The sequence below is a fragment of the Pristiophorus japonicus genome, chromosome 1, assembly GCF_044704955.1.
Source record: "Pristiophorus japonicus isolate sPriJap1 chromosome 1, sPriJap1.hap1, whole genome shotgun sequence".
Classification (NCBI taxonomy): domain Eukaryota; kingdom Metazoa; phylum Chordata; class Chondrichthyes; family Pristiophoridae; genus Pristiophorus; species Pristiophorus japonicus.
Window position 1 is genome coordinate 118,092,626 of NC_091977.1, and position 24,237 is coordinate 118,116,862.

A 24,237-nucleotide genomic window follows, 5' to 3' on the forward strand; every position below is an offset into this window, starting at 1 on the left:
TGGTTCTCTGCAGTTGCCTCCCCAATGCCAGCCTTTCTCTTTCCCTCTCCCAATGCCTCTGACTGGCTAAATCACGATTCATTTGTCTTCTCTGAATCCGCAGATGGTGAAGATGCAGGAGGTGGTCCACTGCCAGCACTGAGCCCATGATTTGCACAAAATGTTCTGCTATGCAAATGTAGCTGACTGAAGCAGGCGGAGAGTAGGAAGCCAAAGGAAACTGAGGCCAAGCAACCAACGTTAGCTGCAGCAGAACCAAAAAATGAAATCATTTCAAAGTGTCCAAAAGTTTGTCCGACAAAAAATAATTTTTGACCAGCGCACAAAATAATTTAATTTACAAAAAATAATCTTGCTGTCACTGCAGCCTGACAACTTCAAACCAACAGCAAAAGCTGTCGTTGGCATCAGCAAGCCTTAGTTGAAGGGGCGCACGGTAATTTAAGCTTCCGGGCCGGTCACAAGACGATGCCCATGGCAATGACCTCGTCATCGCCATGCACAGAGAAGCATCACATGCGACCCCGGAGCAGAGCGCAAAGTCGTAGCACCATAGGCGAAGAAGTGGGCAAATCCTTGCCAGTTGATGTGGCCGCCGTGCCCGCGTGCTAACTCATTAGCGCACAGGTAGCACCGGCCGGTGGTGCTAATTGGCACTGCGCAAAGGGGCAATTTCAGCCCTCAAGTGTCTTGCCATTGTCCGGAACAGTGTATTATGATCAGCCTAATAACCCCATCAAAGGTAATGAGGTTAGGTCTGCCCTTTTCATCAAATTGGATGAAACATTGTTAGTCCTGATCACCGCATCAGAATTGATGAAGTTAAGTCAGCATACCACATGATCTTCAGCTAATAGTGTATAAATATATAACTGGAACACACGTTCAGGGTAGAGAATCCCCTCAAAAGCGCAAACTAGGTTTGTCTGGGTGGATATAATTCTGGCAGGAGCCGAATGCCTTGTGTAGTTTGAAGAAAGAAAATAAAAGACTTGCATTTAGATAGCGTCTTTCATGACCATCGGACATCTCAAAGCGCTTTAGAGCCAATGATGTACTTTTAGAGTGTAGTCACTGTTGTAATGTGGGAGACCTGGCAGCCAATTTTGTACAGCAAGCTTCCACAAACAGCAATGTGATAATGACCAGATAATCTGTTTTAGTGATGTTGATTGAGGAATAAATATTGGCCAGGACACTGGGGAGAGCTCCCCTGCTCTTCTTGGAAACAGTGCCATGGGATCTTTTACGTCCACCTGAGGGGGCAGACGGGGCCTCAGTTTAATGTCTCATCTGAAAGACGGCACCCTCAGACAATGCAGCACTCCCTCAGCACTGCACTGGAGCCTAACTTTTTTGCACTCAAGTCCCTGGAGTGGGACTTGAACCCACAGTCTTCTGACTCAGAGGAGAGTATGCTACCAACTGAGCCACAGCTAACACTGTGGAAGTGAAGAAGTTTGCAGAAAGCAGAATCCACGGGATGAGCCCCGAGAGGACAAGGTACGAGCTCTACCCAGCATGAATGCAGGTAATATATTTCTAGTTTCCATTCTGTAAACTACAGTTTAAATACTGAATGCATTAAACTGTTTTTACAATAACATTTTACAATCCCACTGAAACCAACTGGTGTCAACTCGAAGCATTCAGAACGATACGACAGGGTTGCTCATCCTGAGTTTTACAGGACCAAAAGATTATGGTTGGAGCCAATGAGAATGGCTTTAGAATATAACACAAGAAATAGGAGTAGGCCATCTGGTCCATCGAGCCTGCTCTGCCATTCAATAAGATCATTGTTGATCATCTACCTCAACTCCACCTTCCCCCACTATCCCTATATCCCTTGATTCCCTCAATACCCAAACATATTCAATCCCTGCCTTGACTATACTCAACAATTGAACATCCACAGCCTCTTATTAACCCCTTATTCCAAGAATGTGACCAGAGTTCTGGATATCCCAGCCAGGGGAAATATCCTCCCAGCCTCTACCTTGTCAAGCCTCTTAAGAATTTAATATGTTTCAATGAGATCACCTCTAATTTTTCAAAACTCTCGGGAATATAGGCCGAGGCTACTCAATCTCTCCTCATAGGACAAACTACTCATCCCAGGAATCAATTCAGCAAACCTTTGTGGCACTCCCTCCAAGGAAAGTTTTACCTTCATTTCTTAATGACACCAAACATTATGCAGTACTCCAGTTGTGGTTCCAGCAAGGCCCTAAATAATTGCAATACTTCTTTACTCTTGTACTACAATCACTTTGCAATAAAGGCTACCATTTGCTTTCGCAATGGATTGCTGTTCCTGCATGTTAACTTTCAGTAATTCGTGTAAAAAAGGACATCCAGGTCTCTCTAAATACCAACATTTTCCAGTCTTTCAACTTCTAAAAAATATTCTGCTTTTCTATTTTTCCGACCAAAGTGTATAACTTCACATTTCTCTACATTCCATTCCATCTGGCATGTTCTTGCCCACTCACTTAACCTGTCTATATCCCTTTGCAATTTCTTTGCGTCCTTCTCATAGCTTACTTTCCACCTAGCTTCATATTGTCAACAACCCTGGATACATTATACTCCGTCCCCTCATCTAAGTCATTGATATAGATTGTAGATAGTTGAGGCCCAAGAGCTGAACCTCACTGTACCCCACTACAATATTCCCTCGAAGTTGCGCAGCCGTAAAGCAACGGGAAAGATCCCGTGCAGGCCGCTCACCGGCTTGTCCATTCTAAGTACCTCACATGCGCAGAAATTTAAAGGGACTGTGCAGTAAAAGAAACAGGCTGCGCAGACAAAACAGTTTACAGGAACATTGCTCCACTAGTTGCAGCCTGCCAACCATGTGCAATATATGCTGGCTTTGCCAGCGACACCTACATCCCTTCAAAGAATGTTTTTTTTTTAATTACCCATTTTTTCCTACTCTGTTTTTTGTCCGTTAACCAATTCTCAGTTGATGCTAATACATTACTCCCAATCCCATGAGCCCTAATTTTGTGTAATAACCTCTTGTGTGGCACCTTATTGAATGCTTTTTGAAAATCCAAATACATGACATCCACTAGTTCCCCCTATCTACCCTGCTAGTTACAAACTCAAAAAACTAAGATTTGTCAAATACTATTTCCCTTTTATAAAACCATGTTGACTCTGCCTGATCATATTATGAATTTCTAAGTGCCCTGTTACCAAGTCCCCAACAATAGATTCTAGCATTTTCCTGATGTCAAGCTATTTTCCCTATTTTCTCAGTCCCTCCTTTCTTGAATAGCGTGGTTACATTTGCTACCTTCCAATCTGTGGAGACCATTCTAAAATCTCGAAAATCCTGGAAAATCAAAACCAATGCATCCACCATCTCTGTAGCCACTCCTTTTAAAACCCTAGGATGTAGGCCATCAGGTCCATGGAATTCGGTAGCTTTTAATCCCATTAAATTCTCTGGTACTATTTCTTTAAGTTCCTCATTCTTGGTTCCACACAATTTCTGGAATGTTTTTTGTGTCTTCTACCGTGAAGACAGATACAAAGTATTAATTTAATGTTTCTGCCATTTCCTTGTTCCACATTAAAGTTTCTCCTGTCTCTGACTCAATCTCATGACCAGATCTCCATTCTGAGCATCATACATAGAAGCATGAAATCAATTTACCTGCCTGTCCCCTCAGTTGAGGAATTATGTCTGGCATAAAAGAACAAAACAAATGAGAGTGATGGAGAGTGGAAAATGAGAACATTTAAAAAAAAATATTCCCCTTTTCCTGCTATTAATTTTTTAATTACTTCATGTCATGCCAAAGTGAAAGGGAAAACAGACTTGTACAAATATTTTTTTTTTAATCCTAAAACTCCATTTTTGATAGACATGTAATTAACAAAAGATGGCTGCGAAAGACAAGGGGGCCAAATTGCTCCCCAACCAAAAAGTAGACACACTCACCGATTAGTTAGGTTTTTCTCCGCCCCAATCCATGGGGCAGAGATTGGACCGATATTCACCGCTTCGTTTTCGATTTCCGGTCGGGACAGTGTGCCATTGGAGCAGGGTGGCCAACGCTACAATTCATCAGAGCCTCGTCACAACGTCCTTCAGTTAAAGGGTAAGGCCGCTGTGAACTCTACATTGAGTTTAGTTAGGCCCACTGGGCCGTCAGGGAGGGTTTCGGCCAGGCCAGCGGCCCGGTATGCAAGAGGGGGTGCAGGGCTGCTTGTTGGCGGCCCAGCTGAACCCATGGCCACCACTGTCGGGCCGACCTCTGACATGTTGCCCAGCTACACGCAGCTTCCCGCAGGGGAAAGTGGTCAGTGGCACCGATAGGCAGCGCTCCCACTGGGAAATCTCCCACGGGGCAATTTCCTTCAAAGGGTGGAAAGGGGGTCACCGCTAGTCATAGAAACATAGAAAATAGGTGCAGGAGTAGGCCATTCGACCCTTCGAGCCTGCACCACCATTCAATACAATCATTGCTGATCATGCATTTCAGTACCCCATTCCTGCTTTCTCGTCATACCCCTTGATCCCTTTAGCCGTGAGGGCCACATCTAACTCCCTTTTGAATATATCTAACGAATTGGCCCCAACATTCTGTGGCAGATAATTCCACATGCCCACAACTCTGAGTGAAGAAGTTTCTCCTCATCTCGGTCCTAAATGGCTTACCCCTTATCCTTAGACCGTGACCCCTGGTTCTGGACTTCCCCATCATCAAGAACATTCTTCCTGCATCTAATCTGTCCAATCCCGACAGAATTTTATATGTTTCTATGAGATCCCCTCTCATTCTTCTAAATTCCATTGAATACAAACCCAGTCGAACCAGTCTTTCTTCATATGTCAGTCCTGCCATCCCGGGAATTAGTCTGGTGAACCTTCGCTGCACTCCCTTAATAGCAAGAATGTTCTTCCTCAGATCAGGAGACCAAAACTGTACACAATATTTGGTGTGGCCTCACCAAAGCCCTGTAGAACTGTAGGAAGACCTCCCTGCTCCTATACTCAAAGCCTCTCACTATGAAGGCCAACATGCCATTTGCCTTCTTCAACGCCTACTGCACCTTTATGCCAATCTTCAATGACTGATGTACCATGACATCCAGGTCTCATTGCACCTTCCCCTTTATCAATCTGTCACCATTCAGATAATAATCAGCCCTCCTGTTTTTACCACCAAAGTGGATAACCTCACATTTATCCACATTATACCGCATCTGCCATGTACTTGCCCACTCACCTAATCTGTCCAAGTCACACTGCAGCCCCTTAGCATCCGTCTCACAGCTCACACTGCTACCCAGCTTAGTGTCACCTGCAAACTTGGAGATATTACATTCAATTCCTTTGTCTAAATCATTAATGTACATTGCAAATAGCTGGGGTCCTAGCACTGAACCTTGCGGTACCCCATTAGTCACTGCCTGCCATTCTGAAAAGGACTCGTTTATTCATAGAAACATAGAAAATAGGTGCAGGAGTAGGCCATTCGGCCCTTCTAGCCTGCACTCCATTCAATGAGTTCATGGCTGAACATGCAACTTCAGTACCCCATTCCTGCTTTCTCGCCATACTCCTTGATCCCCCTAGTTGTAATGACTTCATCTAACTCCTTTTTGAATATATTTAGTGAATTGGCCTCAACAACTTTCTGTGGTAAAGAATTCCACTCTCTGGGTGAAGAAGTTTCTCCTCATCTCGGTCCTAAATGGCTTACCCCTTATCCTTAGACTGTGACCCCTGGTTCTGGACTTCCCCAACATTGGGAACATTCTTCCTGCATCTAACCTGTCTAAACCCGTCAGAATTTTAAACGTTTCTATGAAGTCGCCTCTCATTCTTCTGAAATCCAGTGAATACAAGCCCAGTTGATCCAGTCTTTCTTGATAGGTCAGTCCCGTCATCCCGGGAATCAGTCTGGTGAACCTGCGCTGCACTCCCTCAATAGCAAGAATGTCCTTCCTCAGGTTAGGAGACCAAAACTGTACACAATACTCCAGGTGTGGCCTCACCAAGGCCCTTGACAACTGTAGCGACACCTCCCTGCCCCTGTACTCAAATCCCCTGGCTATGAAGGCCAACATGCCATTTGCTTTCTTAACCGCCTGCTGTACCTGCATGCCAACCTTCAATGACTGTCGTACCATGACACCCAGGTCTCATTGCACCTCCCCTTTTCCTAATCTGCCACCATTCAGATAATAGTCTGTCTCTCTGTTTTTACCACCAAAGTAGATAACCTCACATTTATCCACATTATACTTCATCTGCCATGCATTTGCCCACTCACCTAACCTATCCAAGTCGCTCTGCAGCCTCATAGCATCCTCCTCGCAGCTCACACTGCCACCCAACTTAGTGTCATCCGCAAATTTGAAGATACTACATTTAATCCCCTCATCTAAATCATTAATGTACAGTGTAAACAGCTGGAGCCCCAGCACAGAACCTTGCGGTACCCCACTAGTCACTGCCTGCCATTCTGAAAAGTACCCATTTACTCCTACTCTTTGCTTCCTGTCTGACAACCAGTTCTCAATCCATGTCAGCACACTACCCCCAATCCCATGTGCTTTAACTTTGCACATTAATCTCTTGTGTGGGACCTTGTCGAAAGCCTTCTGAAAGTCCAAATATACCACATCAACTGGCTCCCCCTTGTCCACTCTACTAGTTACATCCACAAAAAATTCTAGATTTTTCAAGCATGATTTCCCATTCATAAATCCATGCTGACTTGGACCAATCCTGTCACTGCTTTCCAAATGCGCTGCTATTACATCTTTAATAATTGATTCCAACATTTTCCCCACCACCGGTGACAGGCTGACCGGTCTATAATTCCCCGTTTTCTCTCTCCCTCCTTTTTTAAAAAGTGGGGATACATTAGCTACGCTCCAGTAACTGATCCAGAGTTTATAGAATGTTGGAAAATGATCACCAATGCACCCACTATTTCTTGGGTCACTTCCTTAAGTACTCTGGATGCACACTATCAGGCCCTGGGGATTTATCGGCCTTCAATCCCATCAATTTCCCGAACACAATTTCCTGACTAATAAAGGATTTCCTTTAGCTCCTCCTTCTAGCTAGACCCTCGTTCCCCTAGTATTTCCGGAAGGTTATTTGTGACTTCCTTAATGAAGACAGAACCAAAGTATTTGTTCAATTAGTCTGCCATTTCTTTGTTTCCCATTATGACTTCACCGGATTCTGACTATAGGGGACCTACATTTGTCTTCACTAATCTTTTTCTCTTCACATATCTATAAAAGCTTTTGCAGTCAGTGTTTATGTTCCCTGCAAGCTTACTCTCATATTCTATTTTCCCTCTCCTAATTAAACCCTTTGTCCTCATCTGCTGAATTCTAAATTTCTCTCAGTTCTCAGGTTTGCTGCATTTTTCGGTCAATTTATATGCCTCTTCCTTGGATTTAACACTATTCCTAATTTCCCTTGTAAGCCACGGTTGAGCCACCTTCCCAGTTTTATTTTTACGCCAGACAAGGATGTACAATTGTTGTAGTTAATCCATGTGATCTTTCAATGTCTGCCATTGTCTATCCACCGTCAACCCTTTAAGTATCATTCGTCAGTCTATCCTAGCCAACATAAGAACATAAGAATTAGGAACAGGAGTAGGCCATCTAGCCCCTCGAGCCTGCTCCGCCATTCAACAAGATCATGGCTGATCTGGCCGTGGACTCAGTTCCAATTACCCGCCCTCTCCCCGTAATCCTTAATTCCCTTGTTGGTTAAAAATCAATCTATCTATCTGTGATTTGAATACATTCAATGAGCTAGCCTCAACTGCTTCCTTCGGCAGAGAATTCCACAGATTCACAACCCTCTGGGAGAAGAAATTCCTTCTCAACTCGGTTTTAAATTGGCTCCCCCGTATTTTGAAGCTGTGTCCACTAGTTCTAGTCTCCCCGACCAGTGGAAACAACCTCTCTGCCTCTATCTTGTCTATCCCTTTCATTATTTTAAATGTTTATTTAAGATCACCCCTCATCCTTCTGAACTCCAACGAGTAAAGACCCAGTCTACTCAATCTATCATCATAAGGTAACCCCCTCATCTCCAGAATCAGCCTAGTGAATCGTCTCTGTACCCCCTCCAAAGCCAGTATATCCTTCCTTAAGTAAGGTGACCAAAATTGCATGCAGTACTCCAGGTGCGGCCTCACCAATACCCTGTACAGTTGCAGCAGGATCTCCCTGCTTTTGTACTCCATCCTTCTCACAATGAAGGCCAACATTCCATTCGCCTTCCTGATTACCTGCTGCACCTGCAAACTAACTTTTTGGGATTCATGCACAAGGACCATCTTGCCGTCCGGAGGAGGCGGGGGTCCCCGATGGAGGGCACTCTACGCAGGGGTCCTCCCACTATTCATCGGGGACTTGGCCTGGAGGGTGGTGCACGGAGCAGTGCCGTGCAACAAATTTTTAAGCCGGTTCACCTGCAATTTCTGCGGTCTGGAAGAGTCCGTGTTCCATGTTTTTATGGAATGCACAAGGTTGCAGCCCCTGTTTTATTATTTGAAGGGGCTGCTCCTGAAATTCTGGCTGCACTTCAGTCCCACTCTCCTGATCTTTGGGCACCCTGTGCGGAGGGGAGCGGGTAGGTCCGAAGGCCTCCTCGTAGGACTGCTCCTGGGCACGGCCAAGGGTGCCATCAGCCGGTCCAGGCAGCGGGCGGTCGAGGGGGTCGTTCAACCTGACTGCCTGCCTCTCTTCCGCTCTTACATCCGGTCCAGGGTGTCCTTGGAGATGGAGCACGCGGTGTCCACCGGTACGCTCGCGGCCTTCCGCGAGAGGTGGGCACCGGAGGGACTGGAGTGCATCATCACGCCCGGCAAACAAATTTTAATTTGATTTTACGTTTTAAAGTTTAATTTGTTTTAATTGCCGGTGCTTTTAGTGTCCCCTTCCCTTTTATAGGGGGCACTGGAAAAATTTGATTTTAGCGCCCAAAAAAAACCCCAAAAAAATGAAAAACACAAAAAAAAAAGGAAAAAAGGGCCTTGTAAATGTCTAGTGTGTCACCCAGGTCGGGTGGCACGGTTTAATGTTTTATGTTTTTGCAGGTGAACTCCAAAAAGAGTTTCATGCACAAGGACTCCTAGGTCCCTCTGCACCGCAGCATGTTGTAATTTCTCCCCATTCAAATAATATTCCCTTTTACTGTTTCCCCCCCCCCCCACACCGCTCCCCCCCCCCCGCTCCCCCTCCCCCCCCCCCCCCGCTCCCCCCCCCCGCTCCCCCCCGACCGCTCCCTCCCCCCCCCCCCCCACCGCTCCCCCCCCACCCCCCCCAAGGTGGATGACCTCACATTTTCCGACATTGTATTCCATCTGCCAAACCTCAGCCCATTCGCTTAACCTATCTAAATCTCTTTGCAGCTTCTCTGTGTCCTCTACACAACCAGCTTTCCCACTAATCTTTGTGTCATCTGCAAATTTTGTTACACTACACTCTGTCCCCTCTTCCAGGTCATCTATATATATTGTAAACAGTTGTGGTCCCAGCACCGATCCCTGTGGCACACCACTAACCACCGATTTCCAACCCGAAAAGGACGCATTTATCCCGACTCTCTGCTTTCTGTTAGCCAGCCAATTCTCGATCCACGCTAATACATTTCCTCTGACTCCGCGTACCTTTATCTTCTGCAGTAACCTTTTGTGTGGCACCTTATCGAATGCCTTTTGGAAATCTAAATACACCACATCCATCGGTACACCTCTATCCACCATGCTCGTTATATCCTCAAAGAATTCCAGTAAATTCGTTAAACATGATTTCCCCTTCATGAATCCATGTCGCGTCTGCTTGATTGCACTATTCCTATCTAGATGTCCCGCTATTTCTTCCTTAATGATAGATTCAAGTATTTTCCCCACTACAGATGTTAAACTAACCGGCCTATAGTTACCTGCCTTTTGTCTGCCCCCTTTTTTTAAACAGAGGCGTTACATTAGCTGTTTTCCAATCCGCTGGTACCTCCCCAGAGTTCAGAGAATTTTGGTAGATTATAATGAATGCATCTGCTATAACTTCCACCATCTCTTAATACCCTGGGATGCATTTCATCTGGACCAGGGGACTTGTCTACCTTGAGTCCAGCACTACCCCCCACCAGTGATGGTGATTATCTCAAGGTCCTCCCTTCCCACATTCCCGTGACCAGCAGTTTTTGGCATGGTTTTTATGTCTTCCACTGTGAAGACCGAAGCAAAATAATTGTTTCAGGTCTCAGCCATTTCCACATTTCCCATTATTAAATCCCCCTTCTCATCTTCTAAGGGACCAATTCACGTCTCATACCATTCGAAGTTACCTTTCTTTAAGTTCAGGACCATAGTCTCTGAAGTAACTGTGTCACTCGCCATCTTAATGAAGAATTCTACCATATCATGGTCACTCTTCCCCACAGGGCCACGCACGACCAGATTGCTAATTAATCCTCTCTCATTACACAAGACCTAGTCTAGGATGGCCTGCTCTCTAGTTGGTTCCTCGACATATTGGTTGAGAAAACCATCCCTTATACACTCCAGGAAATCCTCCTCCACCGTATTGCTACCAGTTTGGTTAGCCCAATCTATATGTAGAATAAAGTCACCCATGATAACTGCTGTACTTTTATTGCACGCATCGCTAATTTCCATCCCCAACCTCACGATAGTCGGAAGGGGGTCGGAGTGTGCCCGACGGGTGGGAGCACGGGCGGCATGGAGAACCATTCCTGCTGCTCCCAGCCTGGCGGCAATTTAGGACGGGTTGGCCCATCCATCTGTGAGGCTTATCCGTTCCATTACCGCCTCTGAAGAGGGCAATTTTGGCCCTACGTTGTTTTAGAAATAGGTCCTTCCTATCCATTATATCTGAGAATTTTACGCAGTGATTTCTGCATGAACATTTGTGTGTCCTTCTGTGCATGTGCGCACCCGGCCCCACCTCTTTTGACATCCGCACACCCCATCCCTTTCAGCGCATGCGTGCTGCCATCAAGATCCGGCCGCACATGCGCAGTTCCCCTCAGTTGCAGCTGCCGTACAGTGCAAGCCACGCTTTCCTCAGCTCTGTAGGAAAAGGTCTCTGACTGGGTCCATGGGAGAAGGCCCCAGAGAAGATTGGATCGCAAAGGGGGAGAAGGAAGGAAGGAAAGAGCGTGAGCGAGGGGTGGGGGAACGAGGGATGGGAAAGAGGGAGGGAGAGGGAGAGGGAGAGAGGGAGGGAGAGACAGAGCGCGAGAGAGCGGGGGGGGGGGGGGCGGTGGGTGAGTGGGGAGGAGAGAGACAGAGAGAGCGAGAGACAGAGCACGCGAGACGGGGGGGGGGGGGGGAGGAGGGGTGGCAGGGAAGAGAGGGAGAGAACGCGCTCGAGAGAAAGGGGAGAGTGCGCGCACGCTGGGGGCGGGGGGAGCGAGTGCTCGAGAGAAAGGGGAAAGCAAGTGCTCAAGAGAAAGGGGAGAGAGTGAGGGTTGGGGAGAGATCGGGAAGGAGAGATCGGGGGGCGGGGGGTGCGGACAGGATAGATCGGAAGGGTGAGGGGGGGGGTGGTGGAGAAAGAGATCGGGGCCGGGTTGAGGGAAGAGAGCGGGGGGGGGAGGTGGGGTGGTTGGGGGAAGGAGATTGGGGATGGGAGGGGAAGATCGGAGGGGGGGCGATGGGGGGAAATCGAGAGGGGTGATCGGAGGGGGAGGGGAGATCGGAGGGGGAAAGAGAGGGGGATCGAAGGGACAGAGAGAGCGATAATCGGAGATATGGGAGGTGGGGTGGGGGGGGCAGAGAGGTTAGGAACTCGGTGGGGAGGTAAAGAATACGGAGAGCACAGTGAGGATGGTGGTAGAACACGATCCAGTTCTAAAGGGGGGTTGAGAGCGAGAACGTTATCCAGATGGTACGGCTGGACAAAATCCGGAAATCACGACATTGTCACTATTCACTTAGTACTCAATAAACCTGTTAACAATATGTGACCCACATACAATGCCACATCTATGCCGAGGGGCGGGGGAGTAGGTCAGGGACTTGGGCAGTGGGGCAGTAACTTGTTTGGGGGGATGAGAGTGAGCACTGTTCTGTATTGAGTCGGCTGTCCGAATGGCTCGACTTACACTTTGCAAAGTCACTGATTACGTTGGCAGTGCGGTTCTAATTGCGCATTACAGAGAAACTGCTGGGTGTGTCTTAACCTCCACGGTGAACAATCAGTAAATCGGGCCATCTGATTATGGAGACCCGTCAAAGCTTTATGTGTTGCAAACACATCCATAATTTCATACACCTCAATGAAATCCCCCCTCAGCCCCACTGCTCCAAAGAAAACAGGCCGAACTTATCTAATCTTTCGCAAAGCTAAAATTCTCCAGACCTGGCAACATCCTCATAAATCTCCTCTGTACCCTCTCTAGTGCAATCACATCTTTCCTGTAATGTGCTGACCAGAACTGTACACCGTACTCCAGCTGTGGCCTAATTAGTGTACCTCCCTGCTCTTATAAGAACATAAGAAATAGGAGCAGGAGTAGGCCATATAGCCCCTCGAGCCTGCTCAACTATTCAATACGATTATGGTTGATCCGATCATGGACTCAGGTCCACTTCCCTGCCCGCTTCTCATAACCCCTTATCGTTTAAGAAACTGTCTATTTCTGTCTTAAATTTATTCAATGTCCCAGCTTCCACAGCTTTCTGAGGCAGCGAATTCCACTGATTTACAACCCTCAGAGAGAAGAAATTTCTCCTCATCTCCGTTTTAAACAGGCAGTCCCCTTATTCTATGCCCTCTAGTTCTAGTCTCCCCTGTCAGTGGAAACATCCTCTCTGCATCCACCTCATCAAGCCCCCTCATAATCTTATACGTTTCGATAAGATCACCTCTCATTCTTCTGAATTCCAATGAGTAGAGGCCCAACCTACTCAACCTTTCCTCATAAGTCAACCCCCTCATCTCCGGAATCAACCTCGTGAACCTTCTCTGAACCGTCTCCAAAGCAAGTATATCTTTTCGTAAATATGGAAACCAAAACTGCACGCACTATTCCAGGTGGCCTCACCAATACCCTGTATAACCGTAGCAAAACTTCCCTGCTTTTATACTCCATCCTCTTTGCAATAAAGGCCAAGATTCCATTGGCCTTCCTGATCACTTGCTGTACCTGCATACTAACCTTTTGTGTTTCATGCACAAGTATCCCCAGGTCCCGCTGTACTGCAGCAATTTGCATTTTTTCTCCATTTAAATAATAACTTGTTCTTTGATTTTTTTTCTGCCAAAGTGCATAACCTCACACTTTCCATCATTATACTCCATCTGCCAAATTTTTACCCACTCACTTAGCCTATGCCGTTTTGCAGATTTTTCTGTCCTCCTCACATATTGCTTTTCCTCCCATCTTTGTATCGTTAGCAAACTTGGCTACGTTACACTCAGTCCTTTCTTCCAAGTCGTTAATATAGATTGTAAATAGTTGGGGTCCCAGCACTGATCCCTGCGGCACCCCACTAGTTACTGATTGCCAGCCCGAGAATTAACCATTTATCCCGACTCTCTGTTTTCTGTTAGTTAGCCAATTCTTTATCCGTGCTAATATATTACCCCCAACCCCGTGAACTTTTATCTTGAGCAGTAACCTTTTATATTCGATGCCTTGGCTAATAAAGGAACGTATCCCATATGCCTTCTTAACCACCTGCTTTGCTATCTTCAGTGATCTGTGGACATGCACTCCAAGGTCCCTCTGTTCCTCTACACTTCTCAGTATCCTACCATTTATTGTATGTTCCCTTGCCTTGTTAGCCCTCCCCAAATGCATTACCTAAACATAGATCTTAAGGGGGAATGAATTAAAAGCCTTAAATCCATAGTACCTCAAGACTTAAATTCTGAAGTGAAATTCCAAATGACAATGGAGAATCTTGATTTGTGATCTGCAAAAAAATATAAATTACGAAAAAAAACTGTCACAGTTGGAAAAAGCTAGTCAAAACTAGATATAAAAGATGATGGCTATCACTAACTGAAAACTCAAATGAACAGTGTCTCTCTTCTTTATTAACGTAAATTATTCAAAATGTTTCCGCCCCTTTGAAATTAGAGGAAATAAGGCAAGTTCAGTGTTGATTTATAATTCTTTCTAATGCCTCTTCTCAGATATTGCAAAAACACAATATTCTTTAAGTGGTATGGGAACTGATGCAAATTTTGTTGTGCCTTAAAACTAATGCTAATTAGTTGCTATTTTGATTTCCTTTTCTGAGTGACTGCTGCCAACGACCGGAAACTGCGCAGAAGCGCGCTGCACATTCCAACAACTGGAAGCATGAAGTTTCTGCTTTTTAAAAAAAAAACAAGCACGCTAACCAGCCCGCTGCCTAGCCGGTTCAAGCTTGCTCCCTTCTCAGCTTTTAAAAAAAAAACGAGCCCGCTCACTTCCCTACTTTTTCTTAGAATCCTGCTCCCTTCCCGTCTTTTTCTCACAAGCCTACTCTCTTCCTGCCTTTTTCTCACCAGCCCGCTCCCCTCCTAGCTTTTTCTCACCAGCCTGGTCCCTTACCGGCTTTTTAAAAAAAATTACAAGCCCATGACGAACCAGAAGTGCGCATGCGCTGAATGTTTCTGCTTTGTTGGCAGCAGTAGCATTCTCTCATTTTATGTTTGTAAAATAATAACTTGTTCCAGTACTCCCATTCTTTGAAATACTTTAGTTTTTAAAATCTACTTTTATCATCTCCAGAATATCTCAATTAATTTCACTGGCCTGGTTTGTAAATATGAAAGTCCACATGCCCTCTGACAAATGTTGTGAATCATTTACATTTCTCAGATCCCTCTAGGACAGCAATGCATTATAAAACTCCAAAACATGGTGGCAAATTCAGAACCCAGTAATCATAATGGCAAGTTGGAATCATACATCCCAACATTTTCTCTTTCTAAAATTATGAATTATGAATGTATCAATGAGCAATTCATGGCCCAGATTTTGCATTAAGGAAAGTGGCGAGGCCAACACTGATCACCATTATAACAAAGTAAATCGGACAGCAACTTTTGGCATCTGCATAGAAACATAGAAAATAGGTGCAGGAGTAGGCCATTCGGCCCTTCGAGCCTGCACCGCCATTCAATGAGTTCATGGCTGAACATGCAACTTCAGTACCCCATTCCTGCTTTCTCGCCATACCCCTTGATCCTCCTAGTAGTAAGGACTTCATCTAACTCCTTTTTGAATATATTTAGTGAAGTGGCCTCAACAACTTTCTGTGGTAGAAAATTCCACAGGTTCACCACTCTCTGGGTGAAGAAGTTTCTCCTCACCTCGGTACTAAATGGCTTACCCCTTATCCTTAGACTGTGAGCCCTGGTTCTGGACTTCCTCTGCAAGCTTCCTCTCGTACTCTATTTTCCCTGCCCTAATCAAACCCTTTGTCCTCCTCTGCTGGGTTCTAAATTTCTCCCAGTCTCCGGGTTCGCTGATATTTCTGGCCAATTTGTATACCACTTCCTTGGCTTTAATACTATCCCTGATTTCCTTTGATAGCCATGGTTGAGCCACCTTCCCTTTTTTATTTTTACGCCAGACAGGGATGTACAATTGTTGTAGTTCATCCATGCGGTCTCTAAATGTCTGCCATTGCCCATCCACTGTCAACCCCTTAAGTATCATTCGCCAATCTATCCTAGCCAATTCACGCCTCATACCTTCAAAGTTACCCTTCTTTAAGTTCTGGACCATGGTCTCTGAATTAATGGTTTCATTCTCCATCCTAATGTAGAATTCCACCATATTATGGTCACTCTTACCCAAGGGGCCTCACACAACGAGATTGCTAATTAATCCTCTCTCATTACACAACACCCAGTCTAAGGTGGCCTCCCCCCTAGTTGATTCCTCAACATATTGGTCGAGAAAACCATCCCTTATGCACTCCAGGAAATCCTCCTCCACCGTATTGCTTCCAGTTTGGTTTGCCCAATCTATATGCATATTAAAGTCACCCGTGATAACTGCTACACCTTTATTGCATGCACCTCTAATTTCCTGTTTGATGCCCTCCCCAACATCACTACTACTGTGTGGAGGTCTGTACACAACTCCCACGAACGTTTTTTGCCCTTTGGTGTTCTGCAGCTCTACCCATATAGATTCCACATCATCCAAGCTTACTATTGCATTAATCTCCTCTTTAACCAACAATGCTACCCCACCTCCTTTTCCTTTTATTCTATCCTTCCTGAATGTTGAATACCCTTGGATATTGAGTTCCCAGCCCTGATCATCCTGGAGCCACGTCTCTGTAATCCCAATCATATCATATCTGTTAACATCTATTTGCACAGTTAATTCATCCACCTTATTACGGATACTCCTTGCATTAAGACACAAAGCCTTTAGGCTTGTTTTTTTTTTTTAAAACATCCTTTGTCCTTTAGAATTATGATGTAGTGTGGCCCTTTTTGTTTCTTGCCTATGTTTACTAGGCCTTCCACTATTGCTTTTTACCTTTCTACCATCTGTTTCTGACTCCATGTTACTTCGCCCTGTCTCGCTGCATAGGTTCCCACTCCCCCTGCCATATTAGTTTAAACACTCCCGAACTGCATTCGCGAATGTTACCCCCAGGACATCAATTCCAGTCCTGCCCAAGTGCAGACCGTCCTTTTTGTACAGGTCCCACTTCCCCTAAAACTAGTTCCAATGTCCCAGGAATTTACATCCCTCCCTCATGCACCACTGCTCAAGCCACGTATTTATTCTAACTATCATGCTCCCTCTACTCTGAATTTTAATTTTAAATTTAATTTATTACTTCCTAACAGGCCTCGCCGCTTTTCTTAATGTAAAATCTGGGCCATGAATTACTCATCGATATATTCATAATTTTAGAAAGAGAAAATGTTGGGATGTGTGATTCCAACTTGCCATTATGATTACTGGGTTCTGAATTTGTCACCATGCTTTGGAGTTTTATAATGCATTGCTGTCCTAGAAGAATCTGAGAAATGAAAACGATTCACAACATTTGTCAGAGGGCATGTGGACTTTCATATTTACAAACCAGGCCAGTGAAATTAATTGAGATATTCTGGAGATGATAAAAATAAACTTTAAAAACCAAAAAGTATTTCAAAGAATGGGAGTACTGGAACAAGTTATTATTTTACAAACATAAAAGAAGAGAACGCTACTGCTGCCAACGAACCGGAAGCATTCTGCGCATGCGCACTTCTGGTTCGTCGTGGGCTCGTAATTTTTTTTAAGAGCAGGCTGGTGAGAAAAAGCCAGGAAGGGAGCAAGCTAGTTTTTTTTTAAAGCAGGGAGTGGGTTGGTGACAAAAAGCCAGAGCCTGAGAAACATTTGTGGGCAGCTGTCAGTGAGTTGAACGGCGTTCCTTCGCCGCTGACCACAAAATCGGATATGATTCTATGTAGAAAATCAGTCTTTTACTTTATATTGAGTGCCAAGTAATGTAATAAAAGGTATGGTTTCTACAATTTCTGAATTTTATGCTATTTTGTCATCCAAATAAAAGATATGTTCAAATAACTTGTCCTAAGATTATGAGAATTAATGCAGAGCTCTGTACTTGTATACTCAGTAAGAAGCAAGAACCAGTAAGTGTACTAAACAAAAGAATTTTGTCTCTTTGCTTATTAATATGGCAATTCTTTAGAGCATGTTGCCAGAGAAACTTTTTTGGAGTCTCAATCAGGGGTGAGGAATTTTGCCTTCTGTTACAAACTGGAAAGCAAATTATCATACATTACTTATGAAGTAGAGCTTCTCTCTTTTATATAAAATGTTTTCAATCATTGAGGGACTCTCATTCTTCCTTTGCAATATTTTGTCAATGGGAACTTCTCAACCTGTTGTATAGCAGGGAAAGAAAAACTCCAAAGGCTTTAGAAAACAAAACGCACCTCAGGCTCAGAATTATGAGTATTCAGTCACTGAACCTTTCACCCATCATCAGAAAATGGACAGTGAGCTCAGCTGAGCAGGCTAGTGCCATGAAGCAACAGCAGACGCAGGTTTAGTTCCTGCTCAAAAGTCCCAGCTCTAAATTACATCAAGCAGAAAGGTGCCAAGTGGAGCCTACTATCTCTTCCAGTGAGAAGAGAGGGTGCAAGGGAAATTGGAGGATATGGTCCCAATTGATCACCAAAATAACTAAATTAATTTATTACAATATTTGCACCATCTTACATACCACTGAAAAGACACTGCATTTTCAACATTAATGTCTTTCTTTCTGCAACTAAGTGTCTTGGAAAAAATTGTACACATTTTTAAAATCATGTGAAAGAAAAACAAATATTACATCTTGAGGACAGAATCCAAGTTAAACATAAAAAGGAATTAAGTACTCACATCATCCTCATAACGGATATGGATGTTGGTAATTTTGACCTGCAAATTCTTAATAACCTGAGTAACTAACTTTTCAATGAATGTGTCTTGCTTTTCGTCTTTTGGATTTTCTGTAAAAATGAAGTTCAATTTTAACAGCAGTCGATATCATGCCACAATATTTCATGTTTTCCTCCATGTTTGCATTGAAACTACCTCCTAAGTTTTCCACGTATTTGCTGGCAGGAAGGAATCTCATCTGTCATCAGAAAATTGTGAGACATGTCCACTAGTTTCCAATATGCAGCAGGCAACGTTATGTCTCGCAAGTGAATACTCAGAAAATTACCGCCTACCAGTATTGGAAGAAAATGAATTGAAAAGTTCCTATCTCAATATGTAGCTTCAATCAACATTTCGGCCAGTTTGCAACTAAAATGTAAAAAGCTTGGAGCTGCAAATTTGTTAAATACACTATAAAATCTAAGTGCACGATGTACAGCTTAAAAGGTCTCAATGTTGCTACAGAGCTTTCATATGCTCTGCCGTTCTTAACTGGTCACATTTTTATTCTCAATATTATTCTCCTTTTTAGACAGCTCAAGTTATAAAACCAAATATTGGGATATATTCTCCTACATAAAGGTTACTTTCATATTCCTATGAGTTTTGGTTCATTAACTGTCAAAGTATTGCAGCATCAGAGAAGCTTCAACAGTTACATCCATATTCCCTTGCAAACTACCACCTCCATCTCCAACCTCCCTTTCCTCTCCCAAGTCCTTGAATGTGTTGTCGCCCCCCCCCCCCCCCCGAAATCGATGCCCATCTTTCCTGGAAATTTATGTTTGAATCCCTCCAATCAAGTTTCTGCCCCTACCACCGTACCAAAATGGCTCTCAAAGTCCTTTGTGATTGTGACAAAGTTAAACTACCCCATTTTGTTTCTGCATAAAATAAATAAATCTGGAATATTAAAAAAAAGTCTAGCATCAGTAATGGTGACCACAAAACTACCAGATTGTCGTAAAACCTATTTGGTTCACTAATTTCTTAAATTTCCGAAGGAAATCTGCCACCCTTACCTGGTCTGGCCTTTTTGTGACTCCAGACCCACAGCAATGTGGTTGACTCTTCACTTCCTTCTGAAATGGCCTAGCAAGCCATTCAGTTGTCCGCTACAAAAAACTGCAGCGGTTCAAGGTGGTGGCTCACCACCTTCTCAAGGACAATTAGAGATGGGCAATAAATGCTGGCCTTGCCAGCAAAGCCCACATCCCGTGAATGAATAAAAATCTGCAGTCTTTGACACGGTTGACCACTCAATCCTCCTCCAGCTGGGTGGGACTGCACTTGCCTGGTTCCATTCTTGTCTATCTGATCGTAGTCAGAGAGTCACCTGTAATGGCACCTCTTCCCGCTCTGGCATCATTACCTCTGGTGCCCCCCTCAGAATCTGTCCTTGGCCTCCTCCTATTCATCATCTACATGCTGCCCCTTGGCAACATCATCCAAAAACACAGCATCAGTTTCCACATGTATGCTAGTGACACCCAGCTCTACCTCACCACTACTTCTCTCGACGGTCTCTAAATTGTCAGACTGCTTGTCCGACATCCAGTACTGGATGAGCAGAAATTTTCTCCAATTCAATATTGGGAAGACCGAATTCATTGTCTTCAGTCCCTGCCACAGACTCTGTTCCCTAGCCACTGACTCCATCCCTCTCCCTAGCATCCGTCTGAGGCTGAACCAGACTGTTAGCAACCTTGGTGTCATATCTGCCCCTGAAATGAGCTTCCGACCACATATCCGCGACATAACTAAGACTGACTTCTTCCACCTCCGTAACATAGCACGTCTCTGCCCTTGCCTCAGCTCATCTGCTGCTGAAACCCTCATCCATATGCCTTTGTTACCTTTAGATTTGATTATCCCATTGCACTCCTGGCTAGCCTCCCACATTCTACCTCACGTAAACTTGAGCTCATCCAAAACTTGGTTGCTAATGTTCTAACTCGCACCAAGTTCAGTTCACCCAACGCCTCTGTGCTCGCTGAGCTATACTGGCTCCCGTTTAAGCAACTCCTCGATTTCAAAATGCTCATTCTCGTTTGTAAATCCTTCCATGGCCTTGCCCCTCGCCATCTCTGTAATCTCCTCCAGCTCCAAAACACCCCGCCCCGGCAATATCTGCACTCCTCTGATTCTGACCTCTGGAGCATCCCGGATTATAATCGCTCAACCATTTGATGGCCGTGCCTTCAGCTGCTTAGGCCCTAAGCTCTGGAATTCCCTCTCTAAACCTCTCCGTCACTCTACCTCTTTTCCTTCCTTTAAGACGCTCCTTAAAACCTACCTCTTTGACCAAGCTTTTGACCATCTGCCCTAATTTCTCATTATGTGGCTCGTTGTCAATTTTCTTTTCATCTTATAACACTCCAATGAAACGCCGTGGGATGTTTTATTACATTAAAGGCACTATATAAATACAGGTTGTTGTTGTTTAGAAAACTTATGCGCTGATTTCCCAATGGCTCAATAGATAAATTGTACTGATCCATAAAGAGCAGGAATGCTGCAGATTGAATCCCTGATATGTGGTGAGTTCACTGATCTCAGCCAGGTCAGCACCAGAAAATAAATTAAGATCCCACAGGCAGCAGAGTGGAGAGAATTTTCTAACGATTGTTGTTTCCTCCATAGTGGAAAAAAAAAATCACAATCAAGACATACATTTCTTAAAAAGAACAGTATTTAAGGTCATTTTATACAATTGAAAATAAAATTTCCCTGCACCCCTAAAATGGCATTCTGTTGAGAGAGCATCAACTTGAGAAAACACAAACAAAAGCAAAATACTGCAGATGCTGGAAATCTGAAATATAGACAGAAAATGCTGGGAATACTCTGCAGGTCAGGCAGCATCTGTGGAGAGAGAAACAAAGTTCATGTTTCTGGTCGATGACCTTTCATTAACTCTGTTTCTCTCTCCACAGGTGCTGCTGACCTGCTGAGTATTTCCAGTATTTTCTGTTTTTATAGTTGAGTAAACAGACAATTCAACTAATAAAAATCAAGACAATGCAACTGCTGAAAATCTGAAACAAAAACAGAAAAGGCAGGAAATACACAGCAGGTTAATTAGCATCTGTGGAGTGAACAAATAGTCGACCTTTTGAATTCAACGGAGTCAGTATTTGATGTACGATTTTTTATATTTGTTCATTCATGGGATATGGGCGTCGCTGGCAAGCATTTACTGCCCATCCCTAATTGCTCTTGAGAAGGTAGTAGTGAGCTGCCTTATACAACTGAGTGGCTTACTGGACCATTTCAAAAGGAAAGTTAAGAGTCAACCACATTGTTGTGGGTCTAGAGTCACATATAGGCCAAACCAGGTAAGGGTGGCAGATTTTCTTCCCTAAAAAGGACATTAGTGAACCAGATGAGTTTTTAATGACAATCCGGTAGTTTCATGGCCACCATACTGATATTATCTTTAAATTCCAGATTGTTTTAAATTTAACCGAATTTAAATTCCCCAGCTGCCGTGGTGGGATTTGAACATGTCCCCAGATCATTAGTCCAGGCCTCTGGATTACTAGTCAAATAACATAGCCACTATGCTACCGTACCTCAAATCTCAAGTAAATGTCTTTGCCTATATATTACCTCCATCCTCCCAAAACCTCAATATATTTGTATATGGATACGGAGTACATGTGCAAGAATTATACAAATGAAAATGCATATGCAGGGTCACACTGCTATTTACCAACAGGACACCGATCTGCTTTACGCACATATTTTATTTCTCTGCTCTTTTTATTGTGAAGTTGACATTTGCTGATAAAGACATACAAATATGATGCGCTGATGGATGAGATACACCAAATCAGTTCAACTATACCTTTGTCATCAACCTTTTGCTTAGCTTCTTCAATTCTTTGTAATTCTCTCTGCTTGATTTCTTGAAGCTGCAATTCCTCTTTTTCGGCATCATATTCAATACCTAGACACAAAAATTAAAAATGTAACTTACAAATTTTACAAATATCAGTGCTAGCAGACAATTTCAGGACAACATGCATAAAATGCCACATACAGTTTACATTGTACATACTACATAAAAGTTCAAGTTCAGAAAACATAACTTTTTCAGTCAATTTAATATAATTTTTTTTTCAATAACAGTACACAAGTATGCGGACGTATTTCACTTCAAACGTTGTTGCTTCAGTAATGAACCAAAGTGACTCTTGTAGGAGTGATAGACCCTTTAAGCAATTATTTCTGCATGTTTTAAATTTATTAAATTAATCAAAATAATCTAACAAGAATGATTCTGCACCATATGACTGTTAAGATGGCACATACCAACACCAAATAATGGTCAATGTCACTTAAAAAATGGATTCCACAATTCTTCAATAAGGAAAAAAAACTGATGTAGCTAGCATCTTGTCACATCTCTGGGAAACATCTGAAAATATTTCACATAAAATGAATTACTTTTGAAGTGTAGCAACTGAGGGACAGTGGAAAACTACAATCATTTTGACAAGTTTACGTTAACTTTGGCAAATGAGACACAATTGGTCAAGCAAACTTAGTGGTGAAGCAACAATGGAATGGGGATTTTTCTCTATACTTTGTTAGCTGATTTCCTTAAAGTGGTATGCTGTTCATATATCATCAGGAAAAAAAATACGAAACTATTTAACATTTCATCAGATATGTGACTCTAGTGAGGAATCTAGTTGCTCTTCCGTGTACTGCCTTCGGGGTTTGAATGTCGCAGTCTCAGTGACTACAACTGAACATAGTACATTAGGGTGTGTTCTGACCAGAGTGCTATACAGTTGGAGCATGACTTCCTTTGACTTGCACTCTACTGTTTTAGGTTATATAGTCAAGCATCCTACTTGCTTTATTAATTGTTGTGCTTCAGTGGTTGGACATGTTGATTATTGATTCTACAAACATCCATGGAATATCTCAACTTCATGTTCAGATATCTCAGAACAATTCATAGATTATACATGTTGTCCATTTTTCTTCCTATGTTAAGTAAATGTCATCTGCCATTGTTTCACTACTTGTATATCTAGAAAAAGGTTCAATGAAGATGTTATGGAAATACCAGAGTACGAATACAAATCAAGTATTTCCTGAATGGAGAATGATTAACAGTGCAATAGCAATTGAACTACAAAAAGTATCATGCAAATGACTGCCAGAGTGTGATTCTGGGGAGGGGTATTAAAATCAAGGTCTGCTGCTGTGTCTTGTAGGTTTTGGCTGCGCCAGCATGGCTTACAAATTATTCAAGTCAGGTGAGTTGAGGAATGCCCCTCTCATATTGTGCCTTAGCTATGTAATGGGTGTTGCCATTGTATTGGCAAGCCATTAAAAGAATGCCAATAAAGAGACCAAATTTCTTTTTTTTTTAAACTTCTTCTGATTCAGGTTAAGAGTGTACATACATTTCCTAGACTGGGTTATTTTCTGTTGTGCCTTAATCTACAATAATCATGTGTGGTGGTCCATCTGCCATTATTTCAACACGATATATTAACTGGCTACAGTAGAAGGAAAATCAGGGGGCTGAATTTGGTCAAATCCAAGGCCTGCCCAAAGAACCGCTGAGATACCTGATGGCAAATAAAATGACTTGCACTCTGAATATGGGCGGCAGCGGGCGGGAGCTCCCAATCTCGGCGCCAAAGTGCTGCCGAAGATGGAGTCGTAACCAGGGAGGGGGCGAGGGCGGGGAGAAGCACATAAAAATAAAAATTTACACCAAAAAAAACACTGGAAAATCTTCAGGGAACCCCATTCACCTGAATCGCTGTAAA

At 43.7% G+C, this 24,237-nt stretch overlaps 1 protein-coding gene across 2 annotated transcripts in view; it reads right to left on the reverse strand.

Moving 5' to 3' along the window:
- Nucleotides 1-24,237, reverse strand: part of vps13a (vacuolar protein sorting 13 homolog A) — a 645,125-nt gene that overhangs the window by 525,068 nt on the left and 95,820 nt on the right. For both annotated transcript variants that reach the window (XM_070882697.1, XM_070882688.1), the window contains exons 5-7: nt 22,290-22,391; nt 18,398-18,507; nt 13,893-13,952 (exon numbers count right to left, since the gene is read on the reverse strand). In XM_070882697.1, coding sequence (XP_070738798.1) covers nt 13,893-13,952; nt 18,398-18,507; nt 22,290-22,391 — 272 coding nt within the window. The remainder of the gene's footprint in view (nt 1-13,892; nt 13,953-18,397; nt 18,508-22,289; nt 22,392-24,237) is intronic.